The following is a 17,575-nucleotide window of genomic DNA, read 5'->3' as shown; positions in this document are numbered from 1 at the left end:
GGACTTCAGAGAAACTCATATGTTTGTCTTCCTGCCTCTGAATTAGTATCCAATCCTATGTGCCAGTCCTTGTTCCAATGGGAATCCAAGGCATATTATGTACATTTTGCAAGGAGAGGCTCAACATAATGTCTCACTTAACATAGCATGAACTGGTTATGAGGATGGTGCCTCTTTTTACAACACTCACAGTTTTTTGTCATTAATGGCCAAGAAGAGTTATAATGCCAGAAAAATGATGCAATATAATAAAATACCACTCTCTCGACACTCAGGGCACACTGTATGTCAGTGATAATAAACCTGATTCTAATTCATTGATATCCGCATGTCCTCATGCTATCCTATTGACCGAAGCTCCACTATTAGTCAATGTGACTTTAGCTGTCAATAACAATAATTATATTCCTGAACCTCTGGGCTCTCTTTCCTCCCTTAACATTCTCCTTAAGAACTAACATACTTGACCAACTTTTTGACCATTACCTTCAAGGGCTTGCTGTCAAATTCCATTTGAGGGACAATTCCGTGAGGTTATTTGGAATACTTTAGACTGTCAGAGTTAATATACTGGTGCAAATTGTTATTGCAAAATTTATTTTATAATATTGATCCTTTACATTGTTAATAAATTCTTCGCTTGCAACTTTAATGTGATTGGCTTTAGCCTGCCCATTCTTTTGCCCAGATTCTCTCCGTGTCTGTCAGTATCTACACCCTCATGACCATTGGTGTAGACCGTTATTACGCTGTTTGCCATCCGCTGAAGTCTCGCATGGGTCGCTCCCGAAGTAAGATATTAATTGCTGTGATCTGGATGGTCTCTTTCAGCATTGCATCTGTGCAGTTACTTGTATCCAGGGTAAGTGCGGAAGTACTGAATCCTAATTTCGAAAAAAGGTTGCATTTCAAAAGTTATCCTTAAGATTCTTTAATAGAGGAGCCCTGAAGTGGACTGGGGGTCAGGGGTTGTATTGCTGTAGTTTTTTTTCTGAGGGGGAAGGGGTCGGGTTGCTGTTTTTTTCTGTGGAAGAGGGGGTTGGGGATTGTTATTGACGCTTTTTTTCTGCAGGGAGGGTGTCGGGGATTGTTATTAACGCCGTTTTTTCTGCAGGGAGGGGGTCAGGTATTGTTACTGACACCTTTTTCTGCAGGGAGGGAGTCAGGGATTGTTATTGACACTTTTTTTCTGCAGGGAGGGGGTCGAGGATTGTTATTATCACTGTATTTTTTCTGCAGGGAGGGAGTCAGGGATTGTTACTGATGCTGTTTTTTTCTGCAGGGAGGGGTCAGGGATTCTGGGGTCTGTGAGTTTTGTTTCTTTTACTTTTTCATATGTATTTTGTGGCTATCTGGAGAAGACAAATAGAGTTATATTGTACTTGCATACTTTTGACAATAAAATGAACCTTGAACCCTGAAAATCCCAGATAGGAGGATGTTGCTGGAAATCCCAGGTAGGAGAATCCCGCTGGAAATCCCAAGGAATTTCAGCACAAGCATTTGCATTTTTCATAAGCTATATTTACAATAGTGCTATTTGTGAGCAAAATTTTAAAAGAATGGTGTACTAGCTGTATAGTCATTACTGAAATGTTGCCATGGCGATTTACTAATAGTAAATCAAACAGCTTGTCAACAAACTTTGTCAACAAAGCATGTCAACATTTGCTAAGTCAATTTGCAATCTGAAAGCTCTTTCCTAGCTTATCCAAACATGCTGGTGACCGAACATTTGAATGTTGGAGCTCCAGTCTGTGATGAGTTTGCTGATTTCAGGCAAGGTGTAATGGGCAATAATTGGCCTTAAGAGACTAATGCATTCTGAGGGAAAATGTTAAGGGGAGACAGTGTTTTGAATTGTTCTTTAAAAACCTAAGCTAGGAGAACTAGCTTCAAGGCGCAGAATGATTGGGCTGGGGTGGTGATGTTGCCCTCTGTGCTTGGCCAGCAAGATGGCTCTTCAGCCCCCATTTTAATGGGGTAAAGAAGGATTAGTATTACCAAACCCCCACCCCACTATACACATCCGGCAGTCTACATGACCCCCCTCCCCCCCCGCACACGTGGGCAAAAGCATGACTAAGATTCAGAGTTTAAAATCCAGGGACTAAACCTGACAACGTCTTAAAAAATCAGGTCAACTGTAAATCCAAAAGAGAACAATTAAAGTAAATTAATTTTCAATTCTTAAATCAATTTTTAATTCCACTTCTCTGGAGATTGCCTGCAGCCTAATTTTACCATCCTGACAGGCGCCTGACGGCAACATCCCTGTCACCTTCGCTCACTCAGCCTACAGGACAATGTGATTAGAGTCATGTGGAAACAGGCTATTTAGCCCATCACCTCCATGCAGACCACACAGATTAAAGAAAAGCTTCGCTCCCCACCCACCCTACACTGCTATCACACTGCTGAACCAACCACCTCCTTCACACCCACTTTTTGGTGGTGTTGCCTCATTCCCTTAATTCCACTTCTCTCAATTATTCTGTTATTGTCACTTTGAGTTTTTTTTTGCACTCATTCAGGCTACACTACAGTCTTTGCACTATTCTGCTGCCTTGTGCATTATTGCATTTATCGTATTTATTATTAACATGTTTCGTGTTCACTCTGTCAGCTCAAGAGAACAAGGGATTTCATTACACTCTGGTGTACATGACAATAAATTAATAACGTAATCTAATCTAACAAACAAAAGTAATGGCCCTTGCAGAACACAGCAGAGTGGAAGAATTACATTTAAAGGCTGGAATAATATTGTTTGGTGGAAAAAAGAGACAAAATAAATAAAATATTAAAAGGGGGTTGGGAGCAAGGAGATCTGAGTGTTTACAGACATAAATCATTGAAGAAAAGCAGGACAAAAGGCTGTTAAAAAGATTGAAATACGCAACTTTATTAATTAAGTCATAGGTATAAAATCCAGTAGATTTTGGACCACGCTACTGGGCCAAATCAGAAATATCGTGTTCAGGAATCAGCATCAGATTTCAGGGCTTTGGCGAGTCGGAACAGATAGGAAAATTTATTTATGTCGAGGACAAGAGATTGCTCTTTGTAGAGTGTGAAGTTTAAGAGAGGATTTAATACAGGCGTTCAGATCTTCAGTTTTGCTGGAGTAAATAAAGAAAAATGCTTTCAGTAGAGAGAAGAGTTGGAACCGAAGACTCAGATTGAAACAATTGGCAGAAGAACTGGAAACCTTTTGTTTTTGGCAACGACTTGCGATCGGGAAATTATTCTCTGAAGGATGTCAGATTCAGTGACTAAATTCAGAATGAAACGCTTGAAGAGAAAACCAATCAGTATGAAGGACTGATCTGTGAATATTGGATCTGCAAGAACAAACAATTTGAGCAGTATGTAAATTACGATTCAAACGTTAAATTTAGCCCTTTTAAGGCAATACAGTTCACACTCACATAACACACAGACCAGGAAACTTGGCATGTCATAGTGGCTCCAAAGACACAGAACTTGAAACATTTAATATTTGAAAGCAGAAGGACAAACTAATATTGGAGGAGAGGATGGCTTTATATCTTCAAGCCTTTCACTAATCCTCTAAATGTCAAATTCCAGGCACAAACTTCAGATGTGATTGACTGATATCTCTCAAAGGAAATACATCTGACTATAAGTCGGGAAATGTTTCAAAGAGAAAAAAGAACATACTATTGAAACAGCTGCAGTCATCTGCCCAGTTTGTAGTCTGAGGTCATTGACACTGAAGTTAATAAATGCTATAGAGTTAAACAGAATGGAAGGAAATCCACCAGCCCACTGAGTCCTTGCTGAGTAACAAATGCACATTTACACCAAATCCTTTTCCAGCACAAGACATAGGAGCAGAATTAGGCTATTCGGCCTGTCGAGTCTGCTCTACCATTCCATAATGGCTGATTTATTATCCCACTCAACCCCATTCTCCTGACTTCCCCTCATAACCTCTCGTTCTTTATTTTATTCTCCCCACATTCCCATAAATTCGCCCTAGAATCTATTGCCTATCTACACTGGCCAGTTAACCTACAGCCCAAACCAGAGGAAGCCCACATGTTTGCAGAGAGAAGGTGCAAAACTCCACACAGACAGGACCGGGGGAAGAGGGAGGGCAGAATTGACCCTGGGTCGTTGGAGCTATGAGTCAATAAAGGTAGTGATGGCTGAGAGACTCGTTTCCATTTTGATACATATGAACTATATAACTTTCTGATACATTTAAGCTGAAACAGTGGTTTTAAGTTTAAACATATTACTGAGGTATGAAATGAGGTCATTCAGAAAACTACAATATTTTACAGTAGGTGCGCAATAGATAACATTTAAAGAATTAACAGAGAGTTTACAGTTAATAAATATTTCTTTGAATCACAAAAGCCCAACATGAAAAATGGCCCAGCCTTGGTGTCTTACTCTCTGTTATGCTATTGGCATTCAGGCAGTAATGAAGGTCCTCCATCTCTGGTGGTGTTCAGGGCTTCTTTCATCATGTCAGTAACTTCCTCTCAGTTATTCAAGTCCTGACTGGAGACTCAGGAATACCGTCACACTCAGATGTAGAAGGATTCTTCATTGCTGCTTCTGCAATGATTTTGTTTTACCAGTCAGGGTCATTATCCCTGAGCTGAACCCCCAATCCTGGAAGACCAGTGGACCGCTCTTAGTCTGGCCTCTACCCTTTGCCCTGTTTGGCATGGGTGACCCTAGAAAGAACCAAAGCCTAAAGCCCTGACTCCAGCCAATATGGCTGTCTGGGTCATTAATGCACGCAAGCCTCCAAACCGTGACGAGGTTGTGGTTCTCTTGCAGGCAGCCTTGGTTAGCAAGGGCTTAAAAGGTCATATGAGATCAAAAGAAAAGATGATGTCAAAAAGACCAGTCAGCTGAAGATGAGAATGTTTCAGATTGCACCAAAGGAATATCAAGTAACTGAAAAGGAAAGGAAATACAGAATACAAGTATAATATAGTGAGAAACAATGACAACTGTTAAAGTTTTGATAGGTAAGGGTAAAATAAAAGATACACAAAGGTTAATGTGGATCCTTTGCAGACCGAGACAAAAGTTGCACTGGCAGATAAGGAAATGGCAGGAAAAACAAACAAACATCCTAGATCTGTCTCTGCAAAAGACCACATTGAATACTTCCTAGACATAATAGAGAACAAGTCTTGTGCGAATTAGGAGCTCACAAAAATTAGCATTATAGAGAAAAATTAGTACCGGATGAATTAATGGGACTAAGGTGTGATAAATCCCTAGTGTTGGGAACCAGGGGTCGGATGGGACTAGCCAGTCAGGAATGAGATAAGAAGAGATTTCTTCTTTCAGAGGGAGGCAAATCCTTGGAATTTTCTACTCAAAGGCGGCTGTAAAGTATCAGTGATTGCGCTTATTCACATTAAGAATTGCGGTGTGGTGGATACTGAGGAAGTTTGTCTAAGTTTACAGAAGAATTTGGATCAAATAGAAAGTTGAGCAGGGCACTGGAAGGTGAAATTTAATCCTAAGAAGTGTAAGGTGATCCATTTAAGGAAGTCAGATAGGAGTATAACATATACAGTTGTTTCTGGGGCACTAACGAACATTGATGAACAGACAGACCTTGTAGTTCAAGTCTGTTATTCCTTGAGGATGGCGAAGAAGCTGTATGACATGCTTCCCTTTATAGATCAGGCACAAAATATAAAATGGGAGGTTACAGGTAACGTCGTAGCTTTAGAAATCTGATTCGAATGCACTTGCAGTTTTGTGTGCTGATCTGGTCCCCAAGGATAGTAAGGATGTAATTGCACTGGAAGACAGCAGAGAAGATTCACCAGAACCTAGCCTGGACTAGAAGAAGTCAGTTATGGGGAGATATTGGATAGGCTGGTCTTGTTTTCCCTGCAGCAAAGGCGGCGGGGGTGGGGCAGGTGACGTGATAGAGATGTATCAAATTATGGGAGGCATAGATAGAGTAGATGATCAGAATCTTTTTCCTATGCTAGGAATGGTAGGGATATCAAAAAACCAGAGAACAGAAAGGAATTTGAAGGGAGATCTGAGGGGAAAGTCTAATTTACAAAAGAAACACAGAGAGTGGTTGATATCTGGATCACACACTGTTAGAAGAGGTACAATTGTTATTTCTTTTAAAAAAGGTATTTACTCAGGTACTTGATTGGCAAGGCAGAGTAGAACACAGAGCTAAGATGGGCAAAGGGGATTAGAGTGTGTGGCTAAAATAGCTGGCACGGACATGGTGAGCCAAAGGCCCTGTTTCAATGCTGCATAACTCTGTAACTCAGACTATGTGGCAATGATTTATTGATTTTTTTTTGGATTTAAAGACATATTGGGATTAATACTGTGACGAGAATACACATAAATTAAGATGTTTGCTGGCCTGGGCTTGCACCAGTGACATCAGCAGTGGTCTGCCACCTGTCCTCAGGGGAGGGAGAGATAAGGCACACAATGAAGCAGCATTCGGAGGTGTTAATGAAGGAGCCATCAGTCTGGGTATTGTCAAGATCGGCTCCCCCTTTGAACCCTGAACTGTTTGAAGTGATGGACAGGCGATCTGGAGATGTGTAATGAAGGGACGGGAGAGAGAGCTGTCTGGAGCGGCTCCCCCTTTGAACCCTGAACTGTTTGAAGTGATGGACAGGCGATCTGGAGATGTGTAATGAAGGGACGGGAGAGAAAGCTGTCTGGAGCGGCTCCCCCTATGAACCCTGAACTGTTTGAAGTGATGGACAGGCGATACCCCAGCAGGGGGATAAAAAGGGACAGGTTCGCTAAGGCAGGACACACACGACACCCGAGGTAACGAGACCCTGGAAGCGGTGTGCCTCTCACAAGTCGGTGGGAAGTACCAGGCCATAAACGCACAGGGTGGAAAGGTACGATCAGCGGGAACCCGGTGTGTGTCCACCCTCGCTTGGGTGCCGGGTTCACTGCAGAGGATCGACCGCATCTGGAGGAGGGGTCACAGTCGGTGACCTCAGGTGACATCACAAAGGACCCACCCGAAAGCTGCTTGTGAGCAATATCGCAGGTCTGTGAGTGGAAGCCGTTCTGAATGATCAGTCGTTCTCGTTCTCTCTCCCCCTCCCCCACGTTGTCCATCGCCACGGCAACGATTACTGCGAACTGAACTAAATTGGACTGAACTTTGTGTCACTTTGAAATTGGTCATTTACCCCTAGACAATGATAGAGCTTGATTGATGCTGTTATCTTAATTCTGTGCACATGTGTGCTTATCATTGCTGAACTGTTGCATTTATTATCCTTTCGATTACTGTGTTGCTTGTTTCTTTAATAAAACTTTCTTAGATCTAGTAATCCAGACTCCAACTGAGTGATCCATTTCTGCTGGTTTGGCAACCCAGTTACGGGGAACGTAAGTGAGTACGTAAGTACGGGATAAGTGAGGTTCTCGTCCGGGATTTTGAACGCTAAATTTGGGACGGAGTAAATTGATTGGGTCAAAATTCCCGAAAGAAAGAAAAGACAAACAGCAGAAATGGAGGCTGAGGAATTTATAAAGGCGCCGACCTTGGAGGCATTAGAGGATGCCAGGAAATCGGAATTGGTAGCTGTGGCCAAACGGTTGAATCTTGCTAAGGGGTAGTCAACAATGAGGAGAGAGGAGATACACAGAGCTATCGTAGAGCACTATGTATCTAAAGGTGTGTTTCCCCAAGGCGAGCTGGAGGTGGTGTCTATTGAAAAACCTGCTGGAGACGCGGTACAGGTGCAGCTTGAAAAACTGAGACTCGAGCACGAGTTCTGGGTATGGCAGTTGGAGCGAGAAGAGAAGGAGAGGGACAGTCAGTTACAGCGAGAAGAGCAGGAGAGAGAGGTAGAAAGGCAAGAGAGAGAGAGACAGTTGGAAAGAGAAGAGAAAGAGAGAGAAAGACAGTTGGAGAGAGAAGAGAAAGAGAGACAGAGACAGTTGGAGCAGTTGGAGAAACAGAGGGAAAGGGAATTCGAGCTGGAGAAGTTAAGGTTAAGGGCAGAGCAGGGGCTCGTGCCGAACCAAGGTGGAGGGTTCCGGGCGACCCAGGAGGTTAGGCTGGTTCCCCCATTTGACGATACCGACGTGGATCGGTACTTCCTCCATTTCGAAAAAATGGCTATAAGTGAGGACTGGCCGAGGGATAAGTGGGCTGTATTACTTCAGAGTGTACTGAAAGGGAAAGCCCAGGAAGCTTACTCAGCTTTGTCCGCGGAAGAGGCCCAGAGGTATGAGGTGGTGAAAGAGGCCATCCTCAGGATTTATGAGTTGGTCCCGGAGGCATACCGGCAGAGGTTCTGGAATACGAGGAAGCAGTGGGACCGCACGTATTTAGAGTTTGCCCGTGAGATGCAGACATATTGTGAGCGTTGGTGCGCCTCAAAGGGGGTAGAGGGGGATTATGACAGACTGCTACAGCTGATCCTGATTGAGCAGTTTAAAGGTTGCGTCCCTGAGGGTATGAGACCCTACCTAGATGAGAAAGAGGCAGCCACGTTAGCCACAACTGCTAAGTTAGCGGATGAGTATGCGTTAACGCATAAAATGAAGTTTGCCCCGAGTAAAGGCTACCAGAAGGGTAGTCAGGATGGCGGGGAGAGTCCGCCAGAAAAGTCAGAAAGTAAGCCGGGGACTAGTGAGAAGGATAAGGTAGACCGGGAGCAGTCTGGTAGGAAGTCTCCTGGGATCGTCTGCTATAATTGCGGGAAAGTTGGACACTTTGCGTCCAGGTGCTTTGCTCCAAAGAAGGAGACGGGAAAAGGGAAGACAGCGATTTTTAATGGCTGTATCGAGCTGTTAAGCGAACCGCTAGGGAAGGACAGGTCTGCCAAAGTTCAGGAAGGGCGCGAGAGGTTTATCTCGGCTGGATTGGTGTCAGTGAAGGAGGGGTTAAAACCAGTTCCAGTGCGGATCTGGAGAGACGTGGGAGCATGTCAGTCACTAATACTGAAGAGTGTATTAGAGTTTAGCTCAGAGACCCAGACTGGGGAGGTAGAGGTCAAAGGTGTTGGGGAAGGGACAGAGTCAGTCCCTTTGCACCAGATACACTTACAGAGCAACCTGGTCTCTGGACTAGTCACGATCGGGGTGAGGTCCGAATTACCGATGAAAGGCGTGGAAGTCTTGCTCGGTAATGACGTCGCCGGGGGAATCGTGTTCCCAATCGTGAGATTGACAGGTCAGCCTGCCAGCATTGAGGCCCTGCCCATGGACTCACAGGTTCATCATGGGGCTGTGGTAGTGAATTTAGCTGCGGTGGTAAATTTAGCTGAAACGTTTCTGCCAACCTTGTACGAGAAGAGGGTAGATAGTGAAAAGAAGGAGTGTAGTGAGACAAGAGGTAGTGAGGGAGCTGGGACAGACGTAGCAGTAGCCAGGAAAGAATTTGTGCAGACGCGGGAGTGAGACGAGGGGCTGATGGTTTCAGCAGAGACAGCTCTCTCTGACACAGACTTGACAAGGGAACTAGTAGGCTATTGTGCGGAGGAGAAAGTGCGAAGGAAGCAAGGGAGACCAAGTACCGTGCCCGCAGATGAGGAGTGGGGGTTGGTGCAAAAGAGTTATGGGGATGAGATTTTTAACCTGGCCCACGAAGTACCCCCCGGTGGACATTTTGCGGTGCTGGAGGAAACAGTTGGTGGAATCATGAAAGAGGTTTACCGGCTGCCCAGGGGGAAGAATGTTATTGATCATGACCGACGCGAACTGAGACGGTCACCGGCTTTTGATATGCTAACAAACCTAGTCGGTGTTAGCGTGGAAATCAATGAAGCTAGGGGCCCCCTGATAAGAGAAAAAAAAACATTTTGAAAAGATTAGTATGGGATCGATCAGATGGGAGAAGGCTATTGTTTTCGCCAGGTCTACTGATAAGGTCTCTCCCTTAATCCCCGAACAAAGCGGCTCTTTAGGAGAAGTAATTAAACGACTCGCACACGTGTGTTTGATTGTCCTGAGGCAATGCAAAGAACTGGGACGTTGGGTGATTGTGGTTACAATAGGGCAGCCTAGTAAACAACATCCATATATAATGAGTAATTCAGTCACTAAAGGGCTGATGAACACAGAGGTGTGTATTGGCAATTTAATACGGCTGTCTGAAGCCAGCTTGATAGTGAACCTTGAAAAAAAATGAATTCGGCCACACGAGGGTCACTTACCTGGGAATTGTGGTGACACAGGGGCAGCTGGCAGTGATGCAAGCTACAGTGCAGGCTATTGCTGACCTCCCAACCCCGACAGACAAGAGGGCCCTCAGAAAGCTCTTGGAGATGGTGGGGTACTGTAGGAAGTTTTGCAATAACTCTGCGGTCACTACCCCTCCTCCTCTTACTAAGCCCTTGCGAGAGAAAACTAAGTCGGAATGGAACGACCCTTGTTATTGTGGTCCGGGACAAAGCCAAATGAGAGGTTACATTGATCGCAATTCATCAGTGTTTTTGGCCACTATGAAGTTTGCTGAGTTGGAGCCTAGTCTAAGGGATTATTAATAACACATATAAAAGAAACAGAAAATGTGATGGCTGACTGTCTGTCAAGGTGTTGACAACTTCAAATTCACTGTATTAGCCAAATAGCTGATAAAGATGTATATTTGTGTGTATCAAATAATGTACTCATGTTTGTAATTTTTACCCTGGTAAAAATCCTTAAAGGGGGGAAGTGTGACGAAAATACACATAAATTAAGATGTTTGCTGGCCTGGGCTTGCACCAGTGACATCAGCAGTGGTCTGCCACCTGTCCTCAGGGGAGGGAGAGATAAGGCACACAATGAAGCAGCATTCGGAGGTGTTAATGAAGGAGCCATCGGTCTGGGTATTGTTAAGATCGGCTCCCCCTTTGAACCCTGAACTGTTTGAAGTGATGGACAGGCGATACCCCAGCAGGGGGATAAAAAGGGACAGGTTCGCTAAGGCGACACACACGACACCCGAGGTAACAAGACCCTGGAAGCGGTGTGCCTCTCACAAGTCGGTGGGAAGTATCAGGCCATAAACGCACAGGGTGGAAAGGTACGATCAGCGGGAACCCGGTGTGTGTCCACCCTCGCTTGGGTGCCGGGTTCACTGCAGAGGATCGACCGCATCTGGAGGAGGGGTCACAGTCGGTGACCTCAGGTGACATCACAAAGGACCCGCTCGAAAGCTGCTTGTGAGCAATATCGCCGGTCTGTGAGTGGAAGCCGTTCTGAATGATCAGTCGTTCTCGTTATCTCTCCCCCTCCCCCCATGTTGTCCATCGCCATGGCAACGATTACTGCGAACTGAACTAAATTGGACTGAACTTTGTGTCACTTTGAAATTGGTCATTTACCCCTAGACAACGATAGAGCTTGATTGATGCTGTTATCTTAATTCTGTGCACATGTGTGTTTATCATTGCTGAACTGTTGCATTTATTATCCTTTCGATTACTGTGTTGCTTGTTTCTTTAATAAAACTTTCTTAGTTCTAGTAATCCAGACTCCAACTGAGTGATCCATTTCTGTTTGTTTGGCAACCCAGTTACGGGGTACGTAACAATACAAATAAAAGATCAGTCATAATCTTATTTTGTGTCATAGAAGGTGTAAAATGCCAAATGGTCTTTTCCTCTTTCTACTTCATAATAAGGAACAATGAATTATATGAAGTATAAAGCTACTAACCTATATGTAGTCACTCGCACATGCAAGTCTTCTTAGGTTGTCACTTGGAGTTGGGAACGACTTAGTCCCACTCCAGTTCTACATTCTGGCTGATGAGCCTAGTGAGGAATTTTAAGACTTTACCATGGGTGGGGCAGGAGATGCTCCAGCCAAGTATGTGGATGAATCTTCATCTATTACTTGCATGAGTTGCACATGCTCCCAAACTGATACACACCTTTACTATGTCTTCCTCAATTTTCTTTCTCCATTCGGAGCAATAACTGAAGAGGGATTAGCATGAGCTGGAGGGTGATGGGCTGAACGATTTCCCATTCATCCAGTGGATTACTTCTTCAAGTGTACAACTCACTAGCAAGGTGGAATATTTTGGTGAGGAAGACTGCGAAGAAGGTTGAAGAAATGACAGGAAGCATTGCTGCTCTTGGTCAAGATCGTGGCCAGTAATCCTGGTGGATTGAATCCAAGCAATCATTTAGGAAGAAGTCTTCAGCCACTGGGAAGAAAGAAAGAAGAGAGCTATTACAAAGACTGTCCCTATGGTAAATAACAGGGAGACCCCTCTGTAATTTCCATGAGTCAGAAATCTCTCATAAAGACCATTGCAATCACAGAATACATCTGAGGTTCTCTGGCACGATACCCTCGCCCAGATGATGACCAACACAAGACGTTTCTCTTTGCCAAGTTTCCCATTCACCACAGGGATGCCATCTGCCACCTGCCATCTGCTCTGATTTCATGGCTGGTGTGTAACTTTTTCAGTCTCTCGGCTGGGAGAGCAGTAAAACCGGACTGGACACCGTGTTATGAGGTGAGACAAGAACTCTCGTTTCAGCTGCGTGTCCTGGCTGAAATGCTCTTTGAAGTGATCCTTGAAACAGACACTGACTTCCTCTCCACTGTTGACAAGCCATTCTTTCCCCTGACAAACACTTCCACTCTTGTTTCTGAATGGATGGATCCCCAGAATGGCCAACGTCGGGGAGCGAGAATGTAGAGGGGAGGAGGCGGAAACCGCTGGAAATGAATTTTTAATGCCATGAAAACATATAATAAGGCTTTAACTTTAGAATCATAGGGCACTCCAGCACAGAAACAGGCCTTTGGGCCATCTAGTCCATCGCAAAATGTTATTCTGCCTAGTCCCATCGACCCACGCCTGTCCTCCATATCCCTCCCATCCAGGCACCTATCCATATTTCTCTTAAATGCTGAAATCAAACTCACATCCACCACTTCTGCTGGCAGCTCATTCCACACTCTCACCACCGTCTGAGTAAAGAAGTTCCCCTTTAATGAGAAAGATGAACAAGAATTACTACAGCTCATTACAGTATTACCATATTGAAGGCTTACAGGTGTTCCAGTCTCTGTCAAGATTAAAAATAGCTAATTGACAGTAAAACAGAGAGTGCCACAAGCACACAGCAGGACAAGTAGCATTTCCAACATTTTCTCTTTCAGTTTTGGTGTTCCAGCATGTACAGTTCCCTTGCACCAATTACTTTACAGTGAGCGTGGTGTCTCCCTTTGAAAGACAGAGGAAGCATTTATATTGTGACTGCTAAATCCAGCCTGAATCTGGGCTCATGACTCACTGTGACACTGGATAGCTGAGGATGTTTTGCTTTGTTTGAGAATGTTTTGGAACTTTGTACTCAACTGGCAAGATGAGTGTTTGTTCAAGCAGGCACAATTTTTCCATCAATGTTAGACCAATTTTCCTGAATCTGTTCTGCTCTGCTGGGGCTTTCCACTGGAATATGGAGAGCAGGTAAAATTGAGGCTGCTTACTAATCTCAGAACTGAAAAGGCAATTCTTTGTTTTATTTATTGAGAATAGGCCTTTCTGGCCCTTTGAGCCATGCTCTTCCTGCTGTTTTCCATGTCGGTCTTTGACGTTCCCAGCACACCCTTGGGGACTCCGGTCTTTGGAAGGGTGTGACGTCAAACCCACTGTTCCTTCCCCAAAGCCTCTGTTTGTAGGCAAACTGAACAGCTGTACAAAAAAAAGTCAGCATTTTCCCCTCCCACTGGCATTCAAGGCCTACACCTATTATAAATCGTTCCAACACTGCCCCTGACAAAAGTCCTGAGGAGCAAAAGGTGATGTAAAGGTTGCAGAAAACCCCAGTCTCTAATTTCTGTCCTATAGAAGAGGATTAAAGATCAGGACTATCAGCCCTTCTAGAATGTTGAAAACAGGAAAATAATTCTGTTTGGTCATGACCTTGTCAGGATCGATACTTCCGTTGATCCTCATTCCACTGGTTTTCAAGAAGTTTATGACAAGGGGTGTATTTGGAGACAAATGCATGACTACCTTGTTCCAAATTTTCCACCGACTGTGGAAAATATGATCATATATGTACAAGATTTGCATTTCTATTGCCAGGTTGCCTCAATTTTCACTGCACAGATTCAAGAGTCATTGGTGCAAATAATTAAATGTCATGGAACAATTTAAGAACTTGCAGAATTTAAAGTGGTTTTAAGTTAAGAAATGTTATCTAAAGTGTGATTTAAAATGTGTTACATTTTGTATGTCAGGCTAAGTACCTGAGTGTGGAAAGTGAATCTGAAATGATCTGTTTGGAAACTGGTTGGCCCAGCAATACTTACCGGAAGATCTACACGCTCTTCCTGCTGCTTTTCACTTACATGCTTCCCCTGTTCATCCTCACCGTAACGTACTGGAACGTGGGGTTGAGGCTGTGGGGTCGGAGACAACCTGGAAATATGGACAGAAACAGAGAAGCTCAGCAAGACAAATCAAAGCGGAAGGTAAAGTTGCACAAGTCACACACTGGGTAAAGGAGTAGACATATGTGCAGAATATACTGTATGCCTAGATACGCTGGTTTAGAAAATCAGTAAATAAAGTATTGGTTACACTGCTGTTATCCTGCGGATGCAATTATCTATCAGCTGCCATGCTCCTGAAAAGGCACTTTTTCTGTTTCGATTATGTCCCAAAGAGAAGACGAGGCATATTTTTGCATTTGTCACATTATTGGCTAGAAGGGCTATTTTATTGAAATGGAAAGATGCCTCTGCTCCCACTTTGATACAATAGTTCTCTCAGGTGATGTTATGTCTTAGTTTGGAAAAAATTAGAAGTTGAACTTTTGATCCTAGATTTGACTTCGAGAAAAGGTGGGGTTCTTTTGCCCGTTATTATCATCTGATTTGAGTTAACAAAGATGGTCCTTTTCTGATGCTTGGGTATATGGATTTGGTTGGCGGATTGATGTCTTTTTTTTAATGGAAGCTTGTATGGCGTATAGCTCCGGGTTTTTTTTTCCCGTTTTTTTTTGTTATTAGGGTTTTTTTTTCTGTTTTAGTTAGTAGGGGTTCTTTTTTTTCTTTCTTTTTTTCCATTAAAAAAAAGATTTAACATCTTGTTTTTTTATTATTATTGATATACTGTTCAGCTTGGTTGATAGCTTAGCTCTTATTCTACATATGGATATGTTATCTTGATTATTTTGATGTATTTTTCTCTGTTGATTTTCAATAATAGTTAATAAAAAGATTTAAACATGAAAAAAAAGGAAAAAAGGCATATTTCCATAGTTTCTATGTGTTGTAGCATTCTACTGTGGAGGTTGGACTTTGTTCAGGCATTTAATTATGTTATGAGAAAGAACCTGATAAATAAGCTTACCTCAGACTGGGTAGCATTGGGGACCTGTAATTCGTCACTGAGTCACTATAGGGACTGTGAAAAGGTTTCTTTCATTCATTTTGCCCCAGTACATTTCAATAAAGATGAGTGTAATGGTCTTTCATATTCTGCTCCAGCACTTAACTAATTCCCATCAGCAAAACTGTTGTCCATCCCAGCCTGGATGACAACACAAACATGAAATCTGTATAAATTGCTTGCAGAGATTTGATCCTGTCTCGACATTTATAGCTTTCTTGGGAGTACACCTGCCTTACCACCAAATTTTTTGATGGATGAAAGTTTTAATAGAGAATGTTTTAATAAGAAACTTTATTTGTATATTTAAAAAGAGTTTTAACCATACATCAACTGAAAAAGTGGCTGAAAGAAGTTTTCAAAGAAATTCCTGATGAAGAAGAATGGTGTTGAAATAAAAGATTATAATCACTATGAAGTAAAGCTGATTGTTTTGTTAGTTGAGATGACTAAACTGGGATAAATTATAAACTCTTTCAGGTAATCAAGATGCTGTTTATCATAGTGGCTGTTTTTGCTCTTTGCTGGCTACCATTCCACATTTTCAGTGTTACGTACGAGTTCAATCCTGCTGTGCTGCCAAATGATCCCCTGGAGATTACTGCCCTTTACTTCTTCTCCCACTACCTGGCCATGTCACATAGTTTCTGGAACCCACTCATTTATGGATTCTACAACGATAATTTCAGGGTATGTTGGTATTTGACATAATTTGTTTATGATTAGAGACATGCGGTATGCACAGGAGAAGTGGCTGCTAACCTTTAGTGCGGATGCTTTTCAATTCAGTGGAAAGAGCAAAACTGAGATATGGATTATAGAACATACATAGAACATAGAATAGTACAGCACAGTACAGGCCCTTTGGCCCACAATGTTGTGCCGACCCTCGAACCCTGCCTCCCATATAAGCCCCCACCTTAGATTCCTCCATATACCTGTCTAGTAGTCTCTTAAACTTCACTAGTGTATCTGCCTCCACCACTGACTCAGGCAGTGCATTCCACACACCAACCACTCTCTGAGTAAAAAACCTTCCTCTAATATTCCCCTTGAACTTCCCACCCCTTACATTAAAGCCATGTCCTCTTGTACTGAGCAGTGGTGCCCTGAGGAAGAGGCGCTGGCTATCCACTCTATCTATTCCTCTTAATATCTTGTACACCTCTATCATGTCTCCTCTCATCCTCCTTCTCTCCAAAGAGTAAAGCCCTAGCTCCCTTAATCTCTGATCATAATGCATACTTTCTAAACCAGGCAGCATCCTGGTAAATCTCCTCTGTACCCTTTCCAATGCTTCCACATCCTTCCTATAGTGAGGTGACCAGAACTGGACACAGTACTCCAAGTGTGGCCTAACCAGAGTTTTATAGAGCTGCATCATTACATCGCGACTCTTAAACTCTATCCCTCGACTTATGAAAGCTAACACCCCATAAGCTTTCTTAACTACTCTATCCACCTGTGAGGCAACTTTCAGGGATCTGTGGACATGCACCCCGAGATCCCTCTGCTCCTCCACGCTACCAAGTATCCTGCCATTTACTTTGTACTCTGCCTTGGAGTGTGTCCTTCCAAAGTGTACCACCTCACACTTCTCCGGGTTGAACTCCATCTGCCACTTCTCAGCCCACTTCTGCATCCTATCAATGTCTCTCTGCAATCTTTGACAATCCTCTACACTAACTACAACATCACCAACCTTTGCGTCGTCTGCAAACTTGCCAACCCACCCTTCTACCCCCACATCCAGGTCGTTAATAAAAATCACAAAAAGTAGAGGTCCCAGAACAGATCCTTATGGGACACCACTAGTCACAATCCTCCAATCTGAATGTACTCCCTCCACCACAACCCTCTGCCTCCTGCAGGCAAGCCAATTCTGAATCCACCTGGCCAAACTTCCCTGGATCCCATGCCTTCTGACTTTCTGAATAAGCCTACCATATGGTTTATCCAGTACACACAGATCTCAAAGGAATGTTTAATTTATGAACGGATAGTATTTTTTTAATTATTCATTCTAGCACCCTTTCAACATAAAGTGAGATGAGAACCACTGCAGGAACAATTGTATTTAAAATGAAATAAGGGTGTCAACAAAGGGCAGAAGAGGAAGGCTGTAGAGTTTGACATTTGTAAATGCAAAGTACTTAATGGAGTGTCTAAGGCTATTTAGGGAATTTTAAATGTGCAGAT

At 43.3% G+C, this 17,575-nt stretch overlaps 1 protein-coding gene and 1 long non-coding RNA gene across 4 annotated transcripts in view; one reads left to right on the top strand and one right to left on the bottom strand.

Annotated features, from left to right (window-relative positions):
• Nucleotides 1–17,575, top strand: part of LOC134349252 (neuropeptide Y receptor type 5-like) — a 68,149-nt gene that overhangs the window by 32,223 nt on the left and 18,351 nt on the right. For both annotated transcript variants that reach the window (XM_063053287.1, XM_063053288.1), the window contains exons 3-5: nt 689–862; nt 14,221–14,454; nt 15,857–16,066. In XM_063053287.1, the coding sequence (XP_062909357.1) occupies nt 689–862; nt 14,221–14,454; nt 15,857–16,066 (618 nt within the window). The remainder of the gene's footprint in view (nt 1–688; nt 863–14,220; nt 14,455–15,856; nt 16,067–17,575) is intronic.
• Nucleotides 752–13,404, bottom strand: LOC134349253 (uncharacterized). 2 transcript variants are annotated; one of them, XR_010018619.1, is made up of 3 exons: nt 12,898–13,404; nt 11,885–12,163; nt 752–884 (listed from the first exon to the last, which is right to left on the bottom strand). It is a non-coding gene; the product is annotated as an uncharacterized LOC134349253 (long non-coding RNA). The 2 variants fall into 2 exon arrangements; XR_010018620.1 differs by lacking the exon at nt 752–884 and adding an exon at nt 2,572–3,344.

Source organism: Mobula hypostoma, chromosome 7, assembly GCF_963921235.1.
Source record: "Mobula hypostoma chromosome 7, sMobHyp1.1, whole genome shotgun sequence".
Taxonomy (NCBI): Eukaryota; Metazoa; Chordata; class Chondrichthyes; order Myliobatiformes; family Myliobatidae; genus Mobula; species Mobula hypostoma.
This window is presented reverse-complemented; position numbering and strand designations above follow the sequence as displayed.